The sequence below is a fragment of the Uloborus diversus genome, chromosome 5, assembly GCF_026930045.1.
Source record: "Uloborus diversus isolate 005 chromosome 5, Udiv.v.3.1, whole genome shotgun sequence".
Lineage (NCBI taxonomy): Eukaryota > Metazoa > Arthropoda > Arachnida > Araneae > Uloboridae > Uloborus > Uloborus diversus.
Window position 1 is genome coordinate 48687037 of NC_072735.1, and position 24668 is coordinate 48711704.

The 24668-nt window shown below is 32.2% G+C and overlaps 1 protein-coding gene across 1 annotated transcript; it reads left to right on the forward strand.

Moving 5' to 3' along the window:
- Nucleotides 1-14888: 14888 nt before the first annotated feature.
- Nucleotides 14889-15365, forward strand: LOC129222911 (uncharacterized). Its single transcript, XM_054857472.1, has one exon. The coding sequence runs from the start codon at nucleotides 14889-14891 to the stop codon at nucleotides 15363-15365; it is 477 nt and encodes a 158-aa protein (XP_054713447.1).
- The last annotated feature ends 9303 nt before the right edge of the window (nucleotides 15366-24668 follow it).

Here is a 24668-nt window from a genome sequence, read left to right on the forward strand (position 1 = left end):
ACAAAAATATCTCAATTATTCTCTGAAATATTCTTTTATAAAGTTTTACGAATAAACGTCATTATCACAAAAACCAGATTAGAGTGAGAAATTTCCTAAATAAATATTAATTGTTCTTCTAATATTCTTGGAAGCTGTTTTTTTTCCGTTTACCTAAAAACAAAACAGTTATGCATGGATCGGTTTCACATCTTTTTTTAATTATTAGTAGTAGTATTGTCATTATTATTATTATCATCATACTCATGATCATCATTCTCCTTATTATTTTTTCCTTATCATCATCATCACCATATAGTAATAATAATAATAATAATAATAATAATGATATCTTTATATTTAGCATTCTTTATTTCATTTTTTTAATTTAAAACTTCCAGTATCATCTATTTCATTAAAAATGTTTCACAAAAACGCTTTAGTCTGATACTATTGATTTGACAAGTTCTATGCATCATTTACATTTAAATAAAAAAATGAATTAGTGTAAAAATGTTAGGGTAATTCAAAAAGAAGTGGTGAAGTACTAAAAGACATTCTTAAGAAAGTTGTAGTCACCTAAATGACCTAAAAGTAAATAAATGGAAAGATTTGAAGAAAACTCGATTTGGTGGCGAATGAAAATTTAAAAAATAACGAAATGTGATGTCATGTCTGCATGAATAATAGACTAAATGCTAAATCATAGAAGAATTGCTCATATTAGCCCTAATAGGCAAGAACAAACTTTTGCAAATAGAACACGTTCGTTTCTAATCAAACTATTTCATGTTCATTCCAAACGATTCAGCTGTACTAAGCCTCCAAAGCAATTCGATAACTTTTCCTAATATATATTTTCTTGCTTACTGCCTGTAATATCTCGATTGCTGTTTTTCTTACTTAAATCTGCTCTTGAGATGAAACTGCCTTAACAGTTATAATCCTAATGTTTGTCGATGTTTTTTAAAAAACTTGCTCGGTATCTAAGCTTAATATAAAGGACAGTGGAAAATAAAAACAATGTATTTTTAAAGAATTTTATGAGAGAAAGTCGGAAATGTTTTTGTCAATAGTTTCTACTATCATAAACTAATATGCAAATAACGCATTTGTATTTTCAACTTATTTAATTTTTAACTATTTACAGTGTTGCAGATACAGACAGTAAATTGCAATAAATACAGAACATTTTACAATATAATTTTACTAAATACACATTTGCTTCTTTTTCACATACCGACGGAAATTTGACGCGTATGGTGCATACAAATAGGAATACATGCTCAAATCTTTACTAATATTATAAAGAGATAGAACGAATTTTTGTGTGTTTATATGTTCGAGGTAATCTCCGGAACTATTGCAACTATTTGAAAAATTCTTTCACTGTATGAAAGGTGCCTTCTTACTGAGTAACATAGGCTATAATTCGAAAAAATTCCGATAAATAGTTCTTTTTTTACTCCAATTTAGGCCAAAATTTCACGTAAATTGCCTATTATTGGCTATTAAAAGGTTGAAAAATTACTTGCACATATTAATATTTTCTATCGTTGAAAAGGGTAGAATTTTCCACGTTCTAAGCAATTTGTTTCAATGCTCTAACTTCATTACAACGGGAGCAATTTGGGTTTTTATCTCGAACTTTTTTAGGCTTAGCTGAAATTTTGGCAATACTTTCTACATTAAATCTATCAATAAAAAGTGAAGGAATTGTCCCACAGTTTTCTTTTTGACACCGTTGGAAAAAGCGACATTTTTTACTCCAGAAATATCTCGACCTTTGGTCGAAAAAATAACCTTCTATCTCCAAAGGAAAAAAAGTTACAAGCCGTTAAAAATAAAGTTCGAATAAATCTAATCTCCATTAAATTCACTGATGTTTTGTTTCGCATTGCCATGGTTACGTCTTTTAGCTTCGGTTCATTTTAATTTCTTAAAGGTCCCCAAATTTGGCGCCACGGAATTATAAGCAATAGGGAAATGTTTTCGCCAATTCTGCATATTTTACGATCTACGTTATGATAATTCCCCCGGATAATGTAGAAATTGCGGGAAGAGTTTCAAAACTAGGAGTTTTAGCAATTTTCCCAATTGTCGCCAAATTTGTGGGCGCCAAAGACCAAGGGCTAATGTACTTCGGCCATGGCCTTGCTGATAGTGACAGAAGCAAACAATTATAGTCCATAATTGATGATAGCGCCAAACCCCCAGTTATCGAAATATCTTCGGAATTACTAATGAAAAGAAACCAGTGCATCGTAAAAGCAGGGGGGATGGAAGTTGTATTTGTACGCGCTTTCGCTTTTAATTCTAAAGAAGAACATTACTATGATTTAGCTTTCAATACTTAATGATATCCAAACAAAATATCAATGTGAAAGGTAGCCAAGTTCGATCGAAATGAGGTTCTGGGTAGACGGTGTCACCGACAAGATTCTGATCTCAACGGATAACACGCTCCATAGCAGTTCCTCATGGAAATTGGTCTGCCCCGTGTTCTTCAATTCATTTTGAAAACCATTTTCTACTTTCTTGGATCCCGGATTTAAACATGGCAAGTTAATGTATAATTGAAATAGTGAAATATTTTGGAAATTGTTTATTGACGACCAAAACTTGCCGCAGTTTAAAATCAGGAATCAATGAAAATAAAAAAAACTGTTTTCTGAATGAATTGAAAAATATGGGACAGTCCAACTTTTATGAGGAACAGCTATGAAATATGAAACTTGGTACCCGCTCAGATCTGAACTATTTTATCGGTGACACCGCCTACCCAGGGCCTCATTTTGATCTAATTTGGCTCCTTTTTACGTTTATGTTTTGTTGGGATTTTATTTTACATCGATCCACAGCGTTCGGTAATGTCCACAGCCTTGCTATTTTAATTACAATAGAGAAAATAATACCTTTTAATTCAGAGCAATTCCATGTGTAACAGAAAGACAGTTTTTTTTTTCAATGTTCAAGCGATTACATTGAAATTATTTTCATTTCAACTGACTTTTTTTTCTCTGCACTTTATTGTTAAAATATGAAAAACAAGACGGAGAAAATAAAGTTATATTCCTTTTCCTCAATGTTTGTGCTATTTTCTGCTCCGTGACCAAATCATACTTTTCTGAACCAAGGTTCTGGACTTCTTAGAACAAAACGATATTTTTTGAAATTGTGTATTAAATTCAATCTTTTAACTGACGAATACTTTCGTGATAGAGAAGTAACACTAAGAAACTGTTAATTTAAATACTTTTTCATGCACTAAGTTGACAGATTCAAGTTCATACGTTCTGACGGAATAACTGCGGTGGAGAGGCTTTTAAAGTCCATTTATTGCTATAAAAAAGACCATATTTTTAATTAAGTTAAAAATTGTTGCCTTTAACTTATATGACACTACTGTTGTTGTTTACGTGTCCATGATTAATGAGCATAGAAGAATTAAGGGCCATTGCCTTGAGATTTTGGACTTTTTTATTTTTTCACACATAGACAACAGGAGAAAGATTTTCAGCGTAAAGAAAGGAAATACACCACTTAGAGCATCCGGGGTTATCGGACCCACGTTTACCGGCATTTGAAGCAAAGTTTCTACCACAAAGTCACAAAGGCCCCCAACGCATAATGATTGAGGCATAATGAGTGATATAGTTTACAAAATCATTCCAATAAATTAATGAAAAAAAAAACAAATCTTTCGAGAGAATTTTGACAGGTGTAATCTTTATATCAGGATATTTCTTAAAATTACTTTATGGACTATGTTTGGAGCTTAGACAGAATTATATGTGCACATTTTAACTAACGACACAGAATCTTTCTTTTTACTTTGGAGCGGAAAGGGAAATTTACACTTGCTCTAAGACTTTTTTATTTAATTTTATAGCACGAGCAGAGCCGTATGGGTACTCCTAGTAAGTAAATATAACTATAACTCAAATGTGCCGAAATTTATATTACTGTATACGCGTGAAGAGTCAGTAAAAAAAAGTTGTTAACATAAAAAAATGTTATTTTTTATACGTTTTGTGAGATATGTCTAACAATAATTATTATTCTTGATAAACATATATAAGTGTATTACACGGAAAGCAGAGCATATTACATTGCTAAATAAAAACTAGCTAAGATTTTTTGGGTGAGTAAAGTCATTTTCCACAGATTGAAATGTTACTATTTGCTGTTTATTAACTTTCTGAAATGTATGTTAACAAAGAAAAAAAAGTCAAGAAGTAACAACTCGTTCACAGTCATGATAATGCAGCAAGCTGACTGAAAAATTGCATTATATCACATATACTACCTTTTATTGTATCTGTCGGCAAGAAAAGACTTTTGAAAACATTTGTGGAAAAATTTCAATCCTTCAAAAATTCATGAACATATGTGAACCGGTTCAAATTTTTTTTTAAACGATTAAAGTTCTGTGTTTAAAACGTTTTTGGATTGTATTAGTATATTTAGCTATGTTGCAAGCGATTCAAAATGTTTTATCTTTAAAGCTTTAGTAAGGAAAAAAAATCGTTAAAAAAAATTTGAAAAAAAAAAATTGGCAATTAAATAGCTTGGAAAAAAAGTTTAAAAAAAGGGCAATGATAAAAAAAAAATTCGAGAAAAAATATTTGCACTTAGAAAATATTCTTTTTCTCATTTAATACGAAGATGTTATGTGGACAAAACAAAAAGACGAAGGTAAAACACAATAACAGTACTTGCACGATGCAGTGAGTTTTGAAAAACAAAATCTTTCTAACTCGTTGAAATTAAAAGCCGAAAGTTACTCTAAATAAAAGAACTAATTTAATATCACAGTAGAAAGAAAATCATGATGATTTATGGATAGCTTGCTCGTTGGAAAAGGCTGCAGAGAGATAATATATTTTTACAGCCTAGTGCGGTAATTCAATTTTAAATCCTAGTTATTATGTTTAGTATGCTTAAACAACTTGAGCAAGTTTTATACAATTTTTTCTCTAAAAGTTTTTTTTTTTCAAATTCTCAAACAAAATCGTTTTTAAATATTTAAAAAAAAAAGTGCAATTAATCATGCCATTACTAAAGTTGAACTATTCTATTGTATTATGAAACAATAAAATTCTTTTCATGTGCATTTTAAACTATCTACGTGATTATCTATGCATGTTTGTTGACACAAGACTGCATACTTGTCTATTAAGAGTCGAAGGAACTAACACATCATGGACAAATTGGTGAATTTTTAAAATGTTTCGCCATATGCTGAAAAATCTATTTTGACAAAATTTAAAACTAATTCTTCGGTATTCAAACAAAACAAGCCATGAACACTAGGACAGCAAAACCGGTCATTTTGACCACAAAAAAAAAAAAAAAAAAAATCCTGCACGCTCAAAATTTTTTGGTTCTCTTTAATCCGATTGATGCGCTGTGGCTTTGTCTAAATATTAATAAACATCTTAAACAGGAATGAATCATTATTTTATTTTGATTCTTTGTACATTTTTAATGCACATAGAACGAACGATAACGGTCAAAATGACCGTGGGTTAAATGATATTTTTCTTGAATAATTCCATATGGACGGCAGGAAAAGCAGCGACCATTAGTGTTTGAAAATATCTTTTCTTGTTTACCAACGGTCGCACTTCTTTCAGCTGAGTTCACGTGAAAGATGTTTGAATTAAATAATTTTTTATTTATTCTATGTAAATATTTCAAGTTAAACTTTTGAGTTATACATCAATTAGAACTAAAAAAATTGGTTTCCTTCCTTACAAACATTTTTATACAAGATTTACAGCTTATTTTAAGGAAGTCATTTTTACCGCTTCCAGCCTCTCTAGAAATATACTGCGTTGGCAGATCAAGGGCAGTAACTTCAAATTTTTAATTTTTCAATTTTTTGCTATTTTGTCATCTATTACGCTTTATCTTTAGTGTAAAAGCTTGCTTATTTGGTTTCGACTGGAAAAAAAAATTATATTAATTTGTTTTGGCATCTTGAATTCAAATTATGTTTTTTTTGCAATCACGAGCGTGTGTGTGTATGAATGCGCGTGTGTGATTGTGTAGGCGCATGTGTGTGTGTTTGTCTGTGTATGTATGCATGTGTGTGCGTGTTATGTATGCAGTGCTGTGTGTGTACGCGCGCGTGTGTGTGAAAGCGTTTGTGTGTGTATGTAGGCATATGTGTTTTTGTCTGTGTGTAGGCATGAGGGTGTGTATGTGTGTGTGTAGGAGTGTGTGTTTGTGTATGTGTGCAGGCATGACTGTGTGTGTAGGCATGTGTGTGTATAAGTGTGTGTTTGTGTCTGTGTGCAGGCATGAGTGTGTGTGTAGGCATTTGTGTGTATGCGTGTGTGTGTAGGATATGAATGCAACCTGGAGACGGCTTTCGTAAAAGGAGCAGCATCGTCAGGTCGATCGACGCGCCAGTGGTGCTGGCAAAGGGTGCTGGCAGGAAAATAAAATGTTAGGAATTCAAAACAGTCAAATGAGAACAATAAGTGATTGCTCAAAAAAAAAAAGAAATTAATTTAATTTTGACATTTTGAATTTAAATTATGTTTTTCGCAATCACGAGTGTGTATGTAGGCGTGTGTGTTTGTGTGTAGGGGTATGTGTATTTGTGTGTAGGCTTGTGTGTTTGTGTCTGTGTGCTGGCATAAGTGTGTGGGTAGTTGTGTGTATGAATGTGTGTGTGGGGAGGGGGTATGTGTATGTGTGTAGGCATATGTTTGTGTCTGTGTGCAGGCATGAATGTGTGGGTAGTTGTGTGTGTGTGTATGTGTAGGTGTCTGTATGTATGCGTGTGTGTATGTGTTTTTGTGTGTGTGTATGTGTTTTTGTGTGTGTGTATGTGTTTGTGTATGTGTGTATATGTGTACGTGTCTGTACGTATGCGCGTGTGTGTAGGACATGGACGCAACCTGGAAACGGTTTTCGCTAGAGGAGCAGCATCGTGAGGAGCCGGTCGACGGTGATGCTGCAGAGGGTGCTGGCGGGAAAATAAAATGATAGCACGCCAAAAACAGTCAAGTGAGAACAATAAGCAATCGTGATTGCTCAAAAAAAAAAAAAAAAAAAAACGTCTAATTCCAACATTTTCTTATTGTTAGTATGGAATCCAGCACACATTTCTTTAAATATTTTGAAAACTCATTTCTTCAGATACTGCCGTTTGCCTGCTCACGGCAGTATACTCCTGCCTATTGTTAAACAAGACAGAGTAAAATTAGAAGGAAAAAATGTTCCAACATACCTTAAATTGAATTTTTTAACTATAAAATGGTCTGCAAAATAAAAAAAAAAAATCGTTAATCAACGCAAAGCGTTATACAGAAATAAATATAGGGTATGAGGAGCAAGAAATACTAACCCATTTTATCAATGGGAATTTTGTCCCATCCAATTTGCTCGCTTTATGATAATTCCCCTAAAGTATCTAAAAGTCCAAGTCCATAATCAAGTATGTACAGTAGGGTGGGTCGAAAAAATCCAATTTCTTTGGAGCACTTAGCCTTAGTGCGGTAAATTTGTGACTCCCTAACACTAATTATTCTGAAAAATTTTAATACTCTGAGAGAATGTCTTCCGCTCCAGCAAGAGGCTTGAATTTTACAGAATTTCAGAAAAAAGTAAAAAAAAGAGAAAATTCCCAAAATATTTTCAAATCCGCAGAAAAATTAGTCTTAGGGCGGAAAGTTTGTGCCTTCTAACGCTAATGTCAGAGCAAAATTTTATGCCTCTTAGTTAATGTCTTCCATTTTTGCAAGGGACTTGCGTGTAGAAATAAGGTCAATTAGATATCAAAGTATTTATACAGCTAGAAAATCTCATTGAGAGGTATGCAAAAAATCAGAAATGCTTTTATCATACAGATTTTTATTCATTATGGAAAAAAATACAAAATGGTTTTGAAAGCTTATTTTTTATGCATTATTAAAAGTTTAAAGTGTACAGTTCACGCTTTGTAATTTAGAGTTCTAGATACATCATGTATTACTATAATTTGTAATTACTTTTATGCTCAAATGCTGGCACATTGCTGCGTGATTTTAAAACAACGAAAATATACTTGTCGCTTTTCTCTTGGCCACATACTTGTATTGATGCATTCACGATGCGTCCAACGGCCTGTGTGTGGCAAGGGAATTGAATGAAATTCCAGTTTTCGCATGGAACTCCATCAACCAACGTGTTTCGTAGATCATCTGAAGGGACGTTGCGGAGAACTGGTGATGTAATTTTGCAAGTGTTCCAGTCTATCAAACCAACATAATCTTCCGCCTCAAAGTTAAGCTTTGGGATACAGAATGTGCGCACATAGTTTTTATTTGGAGATGCACTCTCTCTAGCCTTTAGGATTCTATGAATGCAGAGCTCTCTAATATTCACATTTTTCACCTGTTAGCATACTTACTGTTTTCTGGAGAAGCAAAGAATGTGTTCCGAGCAATGACAGGATCGATTACGTTAAGATACATTTTTGGCAAGTATCTTGATGTTTAAATGATTTTATAGTTGAAATGTACTATCTCAAGGTTCCAATGGCTGTTGTCAGTCAACGAGACATATTTAGAACACCCGGTCCCCGGTTAGCAGGATCGGGAGAGCATACATCTGATTTAATGTTATGAGATATTTGCAATAAATATTGTTGATCCTTTCTCAGTATCATCGGGTCAACGTCAGGCAACTTGCAATCCACTGGCTTAAACCTAACTGTGGGACGTTTTTCACAGTCGTATAGGCTTTTTCCAATTTCACCGGAGCAAGATTTTGGGCCTGACTTTTTACCAGCAATGAATTGTAAGAGATTTCGCAATGGGAGTTCGTTAAAATGCAAAAGGCAAATCGCCCACTGGAGGTGCCTGCAAAATTTTGCTCTAATGGACGAAATACTCCACCCTTTGGTCCAGTTTTTACAGCTGTTCCATCTGCTCCAATAACAAGAAGGTTTTCAAATCCACCGCCGTGAGCTTCTACATAACTATGAATGCTTTTCATGATGTCTAGACAGAGTTTTAGGCATGTATGAACTTCATTATGTGTTAGTCGCATTTAAGGAATTTTTATGAAATTATCTAATTTTAGGTTACTTTCCAAGGCATAAATAAGTATCTCACAGGCTTCAAATTTTACATAGTAGTTTGTAATAGGAAGTTAAAACATTCTCCTAAAAAGACTTAACATTCTTCGGAATTTTACAATATTTTGTAAATATTCTCTTTTTTATTATTTTTTAAAGATCTTATAAATTCAAGTTTCTTGCCAGAGCGGAAGACATTAACTCAGAGCTCTAAAATTTTGCTCTGACATTAGTGGCAGGAAGTCATAAATTATCCGCTGTAAGGCTAATTTTTCTGTAGATTTGAAAATATTTTTGAAATTTTTTCTTTTTTGATTTTTTTTCTAAAAAATCTCTAAAATTTAAGCCTCTTATCGGAGCGGAAGATATTCACTCAGAGAATTAAAGTTTTGCAGACTAATTAAAGTTAGGGAGTCACAAATTTTTCGCACTAAGGCTACGTGCTCCGAAGAAATTCGATTTTTTTGGCCCACCCTAATGTACTGGGATAAATAAAAAGTTTATTTTTGATGCTTTGTTTCTTCTTTGATTACGTACCTCATTCCCTCCATGCCATCTGATCAATAACAAATGCTTCAATCAAGGAGAACAAATTGCTACATTGTATAAAGCTTAACTTACATCTCCTATATGAGAAACCACCATCCTATTAATGCGTGTGGGATTAACGGAAGAAATAGCAACAGCTGTGTAATTTGATCTAACATAGGAAGGCAATTCTGTCAGTGAAAACCAGTCGAAATAACTTGCCATAAATGATATCTATTTTTTTTTTTTTTGCGTTATTTATAAATAACTTTCATACAAAAAAGTAGAAATAAAGGTTTGCTTCGAATGCACAGTACAAAATGTTTATAAAAGCTTACACTAATAAAGACATTTTATCAAAAAAAAAAAAAAAAAAAAAAAAAAAAATCACACACTCACACATACATTCGTCTTCTACGTCTTCTATTATTTTGATCCTTATCGTATCGTTTTTTTTTTTTTACATTGGTACAATATAAGTTACTGGCATGGTGCTAGATCTAGCATCAAACACAGAAAAGGACGACTATTAAAGATAAAAAAAATTCCAGGGAGTGATGTGGGTGTTGAGGGTCCCTTGTGCAGAATAATAGGAATTTAGGTTTTGAAAAGTATTGCTGACTAGCAAACATACCCGTGCCCGAGTTGCCAACAATATTGAAAACAATTTATACTTCCTTTTATTTATTTTTAGCTATGCCAAGCGTTTTCACCCCGCGTTAATAAGACTTGTACGCTGTATTAAAAAACTATTTTAGTACATAAAGCTATGATATATTACACACGCACACACACACACACATATATATATATATACATACATACATATATATATATATATATATATATATATATATATATATATATATATATATATATATATATATATATATATATATATATATACATACATATATATATATATATATATATATATATATATATATGTATATATATATATATATATATATATATATATATATATATATATATATATATATATATATATATATATATATATATATATATATATATATATATATCGAATTTTGTCGAAACTTCTCTAGTATTTATAAATAGCCTCCGCGCGCGATAAGGATAGTCAGTTTTGCTTTTTTAGACCGGTCTGAGCCGTTGAGAGCATGTTTTTAGCTCTGTGTGTATTAGCCTTTGTGCTGTGTTTTTGCGTATTTGGAAGTAAATATATGTATGACCGTTGAGTTTACGGTGTTAATTGATATTTGCTTAATTGCTGATGATTGATTTAGCAGTTTCAACTACATTTCCTGTGCATAGCTGTAAATAAATCTCCTGTGCTTTCCTCAAGAACTGTGTTGTCAGTTAAAGAAAGTTTGCAGTTGGCACCGAACGTGTAACAATATGTTTTAGTACACATGGACCTATAATTTATTCTTTATTATATCTGTATTACTTTTTTTTAATTTTAAGTTTTGGTATTATGGTTCTATGAAATCGAAACTTCTAGTAATAACTAAAATGTCGAAGGATATTATTGAAAAGTGTTTAGAAAAGTTTATAAAGCCCACATAGCTAAAAATAATGCATTTGTTACGAAATGAAACGTAAATATTCTAAGGATTGCAAGCAAAACGAATGTGCCCTTTTAACTCACGAAAAATGTCTTCAATTTTTCAAAAGAGCTACAACTATTAATCAGCTCTAGTATTTACAAAAAATAATTCAGTACATATATTACACAATTTTAGTTCATTTAATGCAGTATCATTAAACATCTTTAAGCACAATGCCTTCCGGTTATTACACCAGCGAAAAGATGGTGGTCATTCATAAAATGCATTGAAATCAAAAAAAAAAAAAAAAATCTTAAACTTTATCGTATTTTATTACATAGCAGATCCTTTATTTTATAAGAGGTTTCAAGAAGATTTCCTTACACGCGCTCCTAAAATACATAAGTTTACTTGTTGTCACATTGAATAGAATCATTTTTAAGAGTGTTAATGTCTGAAATTCAGAAGTTTTCTTCAACAAAAATTCTCCCTTTGTTGATTAAACTGCCAATTACAGTACGCTGAAGGCAATCATTGGCGTAATTAGAGTTTTTTTTTGTTTTGAGACGGCAGACTGGAATCGAGTATTCCGTAAAAGAAGATAGTAAGATTGTTTAGGCGAAGATATTAATTATTTAACCTCCCGTAGGCACATGTAATTCAAATCTTTGAAATGAGAGCCTAAGTAAAATGTGAAAATTGAAAGAAATTGTAAAGACTGTGCGTAAATTTGTCAAAACAATCTTTAAGTAATTTTTTCTGCAGATTCATTTTAATTGTAACGTTAAAAAATCATATTTTAAATGTACAGATAAATCTGATGAAAATAAGTCATGACTAGATTCCGGTTGCCATTATTTTGGTTTTACAAACTTGTTATGAAGTTTCTTATTCAATTTGTATCGCTCAATTACATTGACTGAAATAACGACACATACAAGTAAAATATATATATTTTTTCTTCATGAATGTACTGATAAATACGAATGTCTAACAGCTTTGCAATGGGATACGTACTCTACTCAGATGGTTTTGCTCAACAAAAGGTAGCTAGTAAAGTTCAACTGGTTAAGAGCGATATACTTTGATCTGTATGAATTGAATATTAGTTTGATCTTGTGCAGAATGAAACGACTGTTACTTTTGAGAAGTGTAATGAAAGGTAGCGAATCAAAGCGACATCTTCAACTTCACCCGACGAATTTCGCATTAAAAGCTTGCAATTTAAGTAGTACCATTGCAATGTAGTAACGCTATTTTGCAATTAAAAAGAAATTAATTTTACTTTTGAGAGTGGGAACTTGAGGAACACTAATAACCTTTGCTTCTCCTATCGTATGTGATTTGTAAACGATGTAGTATAGAGTTCTTTAACCTAGTATCTTCTTTGCTTTTTAAGTACTTTTCTGCAACTTAGAAAATGTACAAATCAAAAAATAAACTTCCCAAAGAGCAGAAACCAATCTAAAGAATTAGGCCCAAAAGTAGGTCAAAGATTTTCAATCAAGCACCTATGTAAACTTTTTTGAAGCCGCATAAAAAAATTTCGTCCTCTAATTTTTTTGCATTTATTTATGAGTTCCCTCGTCGAGAGTCTGCAGTTTCCACATCCCTAAGAAAACATTTCAAGCAAGAAACTGCAATCTAGTCCCTGCTCATAGAACTCATTTCGTGTTCTGGGCCCATTAACATATTAGATGCATCATCAGTGACAGTAAGCAAGTTGATTGGGAACATGGCAGATTACTATGGAGCTTAGTTTTCAATAAGAGAATCTTCAAGCCAGTGACACCTTAATTGTATGGTCTATTTTCACATTATCCTCTCCAGACGACTGAATACAATTAAGAATCGCCGAATTGCTTTAGCTGACACCACTAGCAGCATTCCAGCTACTTAAAACTACACAACAACAACGTGAATTTGTAAAATCAAAAGTGTTCCTTTTCACTAGGCTAAGAATGGCTTACACACATCATGGCCAAATTTAGCGAATGATTTAGTCGCCAAAAACGCCCATCGTAAATTCAGATGAGTCTTTCTGAGCCATAATTTTTTAGCCCGTATGGTGCACAAGCTTATTCTGAAATAAAACGCAATTATAGACAACTATCGGGCTTTAATGTCTTCATAATCTTCAGTTTCCCAGTGTGACATGGATTTTAGTTGATAATTTAGAATATTCATTTTAACTGGATTTTTGACAACCAGCACGCTCAAAGAGGTTCTGGAAAAAGAACGGTCGACTCCGAAGTCACTTTTGGTGAGAAATTTTTAAAATCAAAATATTCACCGCTCCCATCGCGAAAAATCCAGATCCTCGTGGTGGTTCAAAACAGCCGTCGGTCCCTTTCCCACAAAAAATTTTTCATCTGAAAGAGAAAATTAAAAAAAATGACAATATCGAGCCACAAAGAACAAGAGATCTAAAAATGCAGAAGACCAAGAGAATTTCTTTATTTAATTTGTTTAGGCATATGATTCAGATCTTTATTTTTTTTTTTAAATTTGTTTTGATGTGCTTGTTTATATCAGTTATTATTTTCTTCAAACATAAAGCACTTAACCACATTAGGAGACAATTACTCCTTTATCAAACATCATGGATAGATGGGGAACTCTGCCCCTTGAAAGCGGTAGTCTCCCGCAGCTAATCAAAACAAATATTCCCAGGTAAGAAAACCTGTCTAAATTTGAAACCAGTACACTAATCCAGCTAAGAATCGAAAACACACTTTTTTTTTAGAAATGCTTTCTGTGTGAGCCGAATAAATTTATTTTCTTAAAAAAAAGTTGCCAAAAAATATTTATACTAATGCATTTCTAGTAGAAAAAAAAAAAAAAAAAAATCCCGCTCGGAACATGACCCATGTTCCGAGAACGGTTGTCTCGACCAGAACTTTTATCCGTGCATCTCGCAAGGTATTTCTGACACTCTTGCAAACTGAAAGTGTCTTACACTTTTTAATACACAGAAAAGAAAAATTAAATTTAAATTAAGAAACATATTTAAAGGAAATTGAAAAAAAAAAAATAAATCAATTTGCATTCCATTACGGAGCTCTTTTCCTTACACCTTTAGCCCGCAGCCACTTGTCCTTCGCTCCTCGAGTTCAAAAACTTATCTGTCTTTCAATCCCGTTAAACCGGCTCGTCACCTGTCTCCTTTCAAATTTTTAAATTCAAATTATTACTTAATTATCCCTAACCGAATTTCATAATCAAGCGTGACAAGCCGGCAACCAAACACACCGCCTCAAGCAGGAGTGATGCCAATCCACTCAAAAATTCTGAAAACCTTGTGATTGGTGCAACCTCTCCACGTGACCTCATTCGCCACGAGAGCAGCAGTATGAGTCCAGATCTGCTGGTGACAGGTCTCTCCTTTTCATTTATCGTGAAGAAGGAGGAGACGCAGAGAAAATGCACACTGTGATAGAATCTCTATCACATCCAGTACTTTTGGTTTCTTTGCCGTAGAGTTCAACACTGCAAGGAGAAAATGAAATCCCAGATGGTATCAGTTCTTGTTCTATAACTTCCGGCGATTCATCATATAAAGTACAGTGGTGATAAAAAAAAAATGCATCACCCGTGAAATCCAAATATTTTTAGCATTTATAAGTAGTTATGAAATATTTAACGGTTCTTGCATCATATAACACGAATTGGCATCGGTACATGAGGCAAGATTGCATCATTCTTCTAACTGTATAAAAAATCAGTTGAACGTTCGACGCATTCATTTACGATCTGGATTTATAAGTTGCAGTATGTCGGAATACGTTCAACTAAAACCACAAAGGAAGAGTGTTGCCGTTGCATTGGACAAAGAAAGATTTTCGTCACGTTCCATAGCAAAAAGAATAAACTCTTCGCAATCGACTGTTGTTCGACTACTGAATAAGTTAAAGAGCACCGGAAGCACATTAATAAAGAGTAGAAGTGGTCGACCACGAATATCCAATGCAGCGCAGGACATGTATTTGATACAACTCAGTCTTCGGAACAGAAAATCATCTTCCACAGACCTTAGAACAGCATGGGAAAACGAATCGATTGTTCATGCATCCACGTCTACTGTACGAAAACGACTGTGTGGTGCGTGTTTGATGGCACGTCGACCACGAAAGAAACCATTCTTGAGCCAAAAAAATGAGGAAACAGCGTCTAGACTGGACAAAAGCTCACCAAAGGTGGACTGTCGATCAATGGAAATCAGTTGTGTTTTCGGACGAGACCAAATTTAATCTGCATGGGTTCGACGGATAGCACACAGTTAAACGCCGCAAAGGAGAGGAATATCATCCCAACTACATTCAATACACAGTCAACCATCCCGTATCCTAGATGATTTAGGGATGTATTTCTGATCAAGGAGTTGGTGGGCTTCACTTTGTGCAAGGAACAATAAACGCTCAGGTGTACATTGGCATTTTGGAGGAGAAAATTCTTCCTACTATCCGGGATCGCTATATTTCAGTTCCAAACGTCATTTCCAGGATGTTTCTGCTCTGTGCCATAGGGCAAAACTGGTAAGTAACAACTTAAATACCTTTATCCTTCCATTAGATTTAAATTGACATGGGATTAAGCTTTTTTTTCCCTCTAAACTCATACGCAGGTACAGAAAAGGAAAAATGAGCATGGGGTCAGCAGTTTACCTTGGCCCGGAAACAGCCCCGATCTAAATCCGATCGAAAATTGTTGGAATAGAATGGGTGCAGAAGTGATGAAACATAATCCAACACCACTTGCAAAACTTCGGGAATTAATAATTCGTGTCTGGCACCATGAACGCAGTAAAGAATACATTGAATCACTCATCTGTTCAATGCCCCGTAGATGTCAAGCTGTCATTATAGCTAGATGCGGAAAAAGAAAATATTAGGTTATAGTTTATGATGTTCAAACATTTCCATGTTACTTTTGTTTATTTTGGAACAGAAAGAGTGTTACAATTAAAACCTCTACTTACTTTTTTCGTCGTCCACTTGGCAACGTGGATGCTCTTCACATTATACTTGTTACAGTTTTGGCCATGTATTTCCTTAAATAAAGTAATCATCTGTCGAATTCCTGCTGTTAAATGTTTATTTTATAAGTTTTGCAGAATTTTACATATCTTCATCGTTAATCAGTCGACCAAAACTTCTCACCTATCCTATTGTTGTGAAAGGCGAGGGTGATGCAATTTTTTTTTTAATCTGCACTGTAGTTGTTCATTTGCTCCATGTTAAAGACAGTTTGAAGCATCATACTAGTAGCAATTAACTGAAGTTTTCTACAAACTTTTACTGCTAAAGATCAGAAAGCCCAAAAAATGTACTTTCTTTTTTTATTTTTGACGAATTTTATAAATTAAATGCTAAATGCAATCATCGATTTTTTTTAAACAAAAAATTAACATATGGAAGAAAAAGACTAAAATTATGCTTTTTAAAAATAATGTTTGCTTTTTAAATTCAATAGCATGATGAAAGGAAAAACACGCTATCTCAAAGGAAATTAAAATATTATTTCTTCATATCCAATATTTTTTTACATAAGCTTCTTTTAAAATGCGAATAAAAAAGAAAGTGCTTTTTATTTTTACTTGTGTCAATGGAGTTTTTCAAAATAACTATTTTACTTATGTCTGTTATACCTGATTTGCTCCAACACTTTTATTTTCATACAAAATTTGACATTTGTATTTAATTTTTTTTGTTTGAGTTAATTATTCTTATTTTTGTGAAATACGACTAATTTTTTCTTGATTCTTTGTCTGAAGAAAAAATCCTTTTATCAACTAATAACGATATTGGAATTCATAATGTAGGCTATTTTTTGAATACAAATCGTAGGAAAAAAAGGGCATAAATGACAGTACATGAAAGAAACCTTAATGCTGTAATTATCAGTAATGTTCGTAAAGAATATGCAATTAGGAATAAATTTAAGTTTTCGTTGTTTTTTCACCTTCTACTTTCAACAGATGAAACAACGTCAACTACTTAGTTTTTTTTGAGAAGGCTGATAATAATGTTTACAAGTAACAAAATGCCTAACAATTATCAGAACGCTAAAGGCTTTGTTCGTGAATTAGTAAAAATCTTTATCATTTGAAACATTTCTTTTTAGTATTCTATTCTTTTCACAAAATTTTTACTCCTCACATTCTCATATATATAAAAGCGAATTCACTGATCGAGTAACTCTCCTACCGTCCACCGACAATTGAACCCGCGCTATAGCCTGATAATTTGATGATTTTTTTGAAAGTTAAATATTAAAAATGATAAAATATTAAGACAGATGAAACAATGTCAACTACTTAGGTTTTTTTGAGAAGCAGGATAATAATGTTTACAAGTAACAAAATGTCTAACAATTATCAGAACGCTAAAGGGCTTTGTTCGTGATTTAGTAGTAATCTTTATCATTGGAAACATTTCCTTCTAGTATTCTATTCTTTTCACAAAATTTTTATTCCCCACATTCTCATATATATAAAAACGAATTCCCTGATCAAGTAATTCTCCTACCGTCACCAACAATGAAACCCGCGCTATGGCCTGGATAATTTGATGATTTTTTTGAAAGGTAAAATATTAAAGATGATAAAATATTAAAGAAGTTATGGCGAAGCCAGAAAAAAACCTTTGAGAAAACCCACCATAAAAGATAATACGCTTCACCATATCAAAATAAACATTTTTCTGAATAAATGCAACAACAGAACTGTGTTTTAGAATCTTGCACCCAATGTACTAAGGTTATTTATCCTTGGAAATTTTGATCATAACTCTTCTGAGGAAAATTAGTCATTGAAAACCTACATTTCCTGTCCCTTCGGAAGATCGATCCAATGACAATGCGCTTCCTTAACAAAGCTACAAAACATTTTTGAAATCAACCCCTCTATATTATTACGTGAGGGCGACATTGATCTAAGAAAGTGATTTCAAAATGTACTCAAAATGATTATTTTCTACCAGACACGTTTAAAATGAATGGACGTTTTAATACCATGTTGGGCCACTTTTAGCGTAAATGAGCATTGCGATACAGTCAAGCATTGAGGCATAACGGTGTCGTACGATGTCTTATTACATCTCGTCCCACACTTGCTGTAAAGGCGCCCCTAATTCGGTCAAACTCACATGCTGTTAAACTGTCTTAAGAGAGTCCATGTATAGTCGATTTGGAAAAAATCTGTGATCGCGCTGGCCAAAGTTTGGGATAATGTGAAAGAGGAAACCCCCTGACACCCGTGTGACGAAGCGCTGTTTTAAAAATCTAGAAAGACGCCCGTCAAGGTATGACGGGTGAAAATTGCTTCTACTCTTCTACATTTTAACGAATCAATCGCATGTTTGGTTATATTTTGATATTTGAAATTTTAACCCTTACTCCAGTGGTTTAACCCTAAACTCCAGTGGATAGCGTTAATTTTCAACCACTTTTTTTATTCTTCATTCCTCTAAAAGGACTCTTATGAGCAAAACAGTTAAGTGACAGGATCCAGTTAGGCCTTGTCAAAATAAATAATTTCCCTGCACGCCTAACATTGCCAAAGAATTGCTCTTTATAACGTTTTTACCACTGTTTTGTTTCATTGGCGAAACATTTTAAACTGCAGTAAAAAAACCGCTTCACTCGGTAAAGGGAAGGGCTACTGTAGCGTGGTTTGCTTGGCGAGTTGAGCGATTCACTATACAATTGAAGGATTATTTTTAGTTTTAAAGCTACTGTTAATATTCTTATGTGTTTTCACGGGTAGTTTTAAATTCTAGACTTAAAAAGGTTTATTGAAAAGTTGTGTACTCATTTTAGCTAAAGAAAAGAGATCATTTCACATCTGAAGGGGGGGGGGGGTTATATTCAACAGACTTCCTTTAAATTCTTAGCACGGGTACTTGATCAGAATTTAGAGGAAAAAATTAAGCCATTGAAACGATATTTTTCAGCTAATGATAATTCGAACTCACAACCTCTTATATGTAAAAAAAACAAAAATAGTTAAATGAAAGTTAATACGTCAAAAATAGTAAAAACATTAATGTAGAAAGATGCAATGGAGAAAGCGCTACCATTTGGTAATAAATGAAACAATTAAGATTACCTTCACTTAATTCAATCGATGTCGTCACGTTAAGAAATCAGCAAAGGAAATTTTGTTGTTCCAAACTTTAAACGTTCTTTTAAATCTGTAAGCTGTCAAAAAGGGAAAATAATTAAACTTGATTCAGATGCTGAGTAACTAGTTTAATTGTTTACAAATTATTCATACGTGTGACTTAGAAAAGTACATTCTTATGTATTGAAAGAAGTCACATTCATAACAACTTGTTTGTCCTTAAAATAAAAATTATTTGAGGATATTTTAAACCATAACTCTTTCGTACTTTCTGTAAAACCTTTTTTCTGATTTCAAAAAAGAAAAGAAAAAAGAAAATAAAAAAAACTAACCAATAATTAGATAACTTTTTGTGGCAGAGTATTTAACGCCATAGAGAGTTTTTCGAAAGATTTAAGTATGTGATTGAAATTCTGCCTTAGAAAATATTGCAATAAGTCTCAATGTAGCAAGAAGGCGTTATTTCAGAAATTATAAATTTCCCTTTTTTCTTTAGTTTTTTTCTCTGCAGTACAACGTTCGCAAATGACAATTACTTAATAAAAGTAATACTAAGAGTTAGGTGTATTTAATAAATTTTCATAAATAGTTATCATTGATAATTTCTGAATTCATTTACTGTTATCCTTCATACTCTAAACATCTTAATGTATATTACGTTAAAATTTTTGACAATTCATAAAGCCCTAAGAACATGAAAAGTTATTGCACTCTTTTAAAATATTTTAGAGACTTTGTAGTCAAAAAACCACTTTTGAGGAAAAATATCAGTTATTAAGACTGGTTAATTTATTCGCGTGTTACAGAAAAATCATTTTGCTTTTCGAAGGATATAATGATTTATTAAATTTAATTAAGCTTTCGTCGCATTATTTGCAAATTTGCGAAGAGCATTCAACAGTTTATGTTTCCTCAAATTTATTTAGCAATTTCCATTCATTCATATTTTCTGGAAACAGCGGCACGGTTTACCATCGAAAACTGAGAGCTGAAAGATATTTGGAACTTTAAACGGAATTTTCAAACTTGCATATTCATTTTAGCTAATGATAAATACTTGGCATTAGTTTATATTTCCAAGGCACGTCTAGAATTGGTAATATATTGTGCTTCTTAATTTATGTTTTCAAAATTTGCAAGATAAATTAATCAAAGTGAGTAAGTGATGTCAACGGTAAAGCCACGTTTCTGCTTTTAAAGTAAATAAATTATCTCGAAGTTCCGAAGCCAGGTTACTGAGTCCTGTTTACGCCGTTTCAATTAAAAGAGTATAGTTAAGAACATTGCTTACATAACTAAGTATTATGTCTATAAAAACGGAAGAGAAAAAAATTTAAATGTAGGAGAACGTAGGGCAAATTGCAAGATGACGGACCATTTTCAAAATGGGTAAATTGAAAATTTGTTTAGAAAATTGCACTGCATAAAGAAAGAACATTGTATTTTATAATAAAACTTGCATTGAAAAAGTTTTTTTTTTCCATACTTTTGTGCAAAAAAAAAAAAAAAAAATCAATTTTTTAATGGGCAATGAAAAATAAAATATTTTTCTAATGAAATATTTTCGATTCATTTATAGAAAATATTTTTGCTCAAAGGAATCATTAAATAAGAGGTTGGAGCAATAAATGAAACGATAAGTAAACAGTACACGAATAATTCAATTAAATTGATGTATGATGAAAAATAAATGAGCGAAAAATCCGGTGAATGAATAGTAAATACTTGGTAAATAAAACAATAAATAAGTGAATTACTAAATGAAAAAATGGAAATGAATTGATAAATGAACAATGATTTAGGAAAGGATTGAGTGAGTAATAAAAATTAACTCTTTCACTTTCCCCAATCCACTTTGCCCTGTATGTACTTGACTAACTGTACAAAATATTTAAAATAAAAGTAAGATAACTAAATAAAGAGTACACTGAATATTAGAAGGTATCAGGTAATATTTAAAATGTTAATAAGAATAACTTTATCATTTTGTCGTGACAAAACTAGTTTTTGGCTTACAACAAATTCTTGCAATATGAGTACAAAAATTGCCTACATCATCATATGCATTAATCTTTCGCGGTGTTTTTTTGGGACTGAAATAGACAACATGTGTTACTACAGAGTAAAAATATTACCTGATAGGTAACTCTAAAAAAAGAATAAATATTTATGTAGTTTAGAAAACGCAGCGTTTAATAGTGTTGTTTATTAGGTGCAGCAAAAAGTAAGCAATTGAGCTGATAAAATGTTTCGTCATTTCTTGTCTTGGACGAAGCAAACATTTTTTATGCATATTACGGGTACTTAAAAAGTCAGAGATAGAGAAACAAAACGATTTATTACGCCTTTCTCAAAATAATCGCAGCTGCTGCTGTCTTTTAGAAAAACAAGACACTGCTTTGAAGCAAATTTGGAATTTTATTTCAGAAAAATATATTTTATTTCTGAATAGGATGGGGTATTTTATTTCTTACTGAATTGTTCTCCACTCCGTATTAAATCAAACTTCACTAATGTTTAGATATGTATCCACGTACAAATGTGCAAAATTGGTGAAATGAATGTATGTTTAATACTTGGGAAAAACTGACTATTTAATCTTTATCGTACTACTGCAGTCAAGCCTATTTATAGCGATGTCGTATATAGCGAATTTATTATTAAAATGTAATAGCACAAAATCTCGTAAAATGGTTCAATTATGGGCCACTTTTCGATGCTTTCAATAAAAATTCCATGTATATCTTTGATTTAGAAATTTGAGGAGTTTAGCAATAGTAGCTATACATCTCGTCTTAAAAATGAAATGTTTAAAAAAATCTAAGTTTTAAAGAAGAGAAAAGGGAGTGTTTCCAGCTGGCCCCCATGTCTGGCTAATTCTACGTAGCTCTATAGCAAAAGTGAATTTAAAAAAACTTTTTTTTTTCAGAGTTCATAATATGATATACGTTATAGGGGTATCTGAAGTTATTAAATTTTGTATTTAACAACAATTTTGAAATTATTTAGTGGGAACACTATTGTTTCAAAATGGCTGCTGTGCTTTGGAAAAATATTTGCTTACTTTTGATCCATCTTGAATAGCTAATACAAAATGTAAGTTTATTGCATTTCTCTTATAGATGCATTTGATCCATAAGCACATATTTTTTTTACTTATTACAGCTACAGAACATGTAACAAGGGAGTAGAAACAGAATTCACTTAGATATGTTTTATGTTTGCAACCTTGAGCAGATGGCGTAGGTAAACAATCGCGGGTTTATGCTATTAAAATGATATAATTGATTTAATGTCTGCTTTAAATTGTCCATATAAGTCAGAAGAATGGCGATTGTTCATCGATGGCTCGATAATTAGCTTGAATGCAGAGTACTACTCCATAGTGGAAGTGTCCTGCCGTCGGTTCCAATAGCTTATTCCTGCATAATCAAAGAATTTTACGAAAATATGAAAATATTGCTCCATGAAATTGACTACTGGCATCATAATTGGAACAAACTTACAGATTTAAAAAATAATTGCCATTCTCATTGATCTGCGACTTCATTTATACAAAATACTGCTGTTTTCTGTGCTAGTGGGACAGCAGAGCCAAACATAAATATTATATCAAAAATAAATGGACAGAGCGCAAACAATATATTGCTGGTAGAAAATGTATCCAAAACGTTCCTCCAATCGACAAAAAAAAAAAAAAAAAAAAAAAAAAAAAAAAAAAAAAAACTTTTACACACGAAGTTGGGGTTGATGAAGAATTAAGTTAAAGCAATGGATAAAAAAGGGTGTGAATTTCAATATTTACAGAAACAGTTCCCATCACTCACTTATACAAAAATTAAGGATTGTACAGTGACACAATTCTGAGGAGATAACAGAAGTCCTGACTATGAAAAATCAATTAAAGACAAGTTACAAGACAAATAATTAGGATGTTAAATGTCACTGAAAATTTATTTTTTTGGCTACTCACCTGAATTTTATCCCTGAAAGTATGGGAGCTGTGAGCGGCAAGTATGAGGAACGCTTCCACCAGAATATTTCTGCAATGGTAGCGCGATATTAAGAACGGTGAACTCGTAATATGCTCGGCGATTACTATTGGAATCACGATAGTTTCTATAAGAGAGCATTCGCTGTTAAGGTATTTCCAGTTACATAAATTATGACATTTTGGGAATTTTTCATGAATATCATTTATTTCCATCAAAGATATCTTTCATTCTTCTAGACTTTTTTTAAACAGTATTTATATTTTTGCGTTCTATATTTCTTCTAAGCTTTGTAATTGTTTATATAAAATGATAAATAACAAAAATATTGTACATGTAAAGAATAAATGTCATTTAATTAAGATTTCAAAGATTTTGGAATTTTCCAAAATCTGAGGGTGATAGAAAATTTTTATTGTAATATTCTTTTTCAACTCACCCTAAAATGTAAAAATCATAATTTACTTAATGAGGAACAGAAACCTTGTTTACCAATGTAGCTAATCAATCTTAAGCGTTTCAGTTAACTATTTCACCATCTCTGTTTAGTTTACATTTTTATAACAGAAATGTAATAATATTAATCATTTTACCAACTCATAAATACATTTTTAATTGTTTGAAGCATATTTCAAGCACCCGGAAAATTGTTTATTTCTCCTAATTAAATTTTTACCAGCCAATTTTTTTTCTTTGCTTAACTTAATTCAAAATACACTTTAATGTACCTCTAATATATAAAAATGAACTTTAAATTGTAAAAAATGGAAAAAGTATTGAAGGATCTAGTGTACAACTTTTGAATTAAAAAAATTTTGGGTATTTTTTCTTTATATATGTTGCTCCTTAAATTCCTTAATATTCACATCTGTTCTGATACTTTACTTGAATATAAAGTATTGAAATCTGTTCCACGATGGCAGCCGAGAGGATGGCACTGAACTCGGAATCTAGAGGCTCGAAAACAAATGTGAAGTACATACGGAGTACATGTTTTTTAAATCTGAAAACACAGTGGCAGGTTGTTAGATGGTAACAGGGGTTCAGAATTGTTGAAAACTTTCCACCTCCTCTCCAAAATTATTTGCGGGTGATATACCGTTTATATTCAATCACATTCTATTTGGTGGGCTCATTATCTCAAGAGTCGGTCGTTTATATCTGAAATTCATAACTAAAACTCATTGCATTTGTCAGCTAGATAAGACTAAAAACACTAAATGTAATTCCGCTCGTTTACTCATCCACAAATAGAAATGGGAGATGAGGGGGAGAGAAATGACTATCAAGAAATCTAATTCAATTTTAAATGTTATTTAATCACCTTGCAGTACTGCAGTTCCATAGTTACTTGCTGAATGTATGAGATATTTTGTCACGAACCGCAATGTTTAATTAGTTTAAAGAATCGATTTATGATTTCCTTTTCTTTTATGATA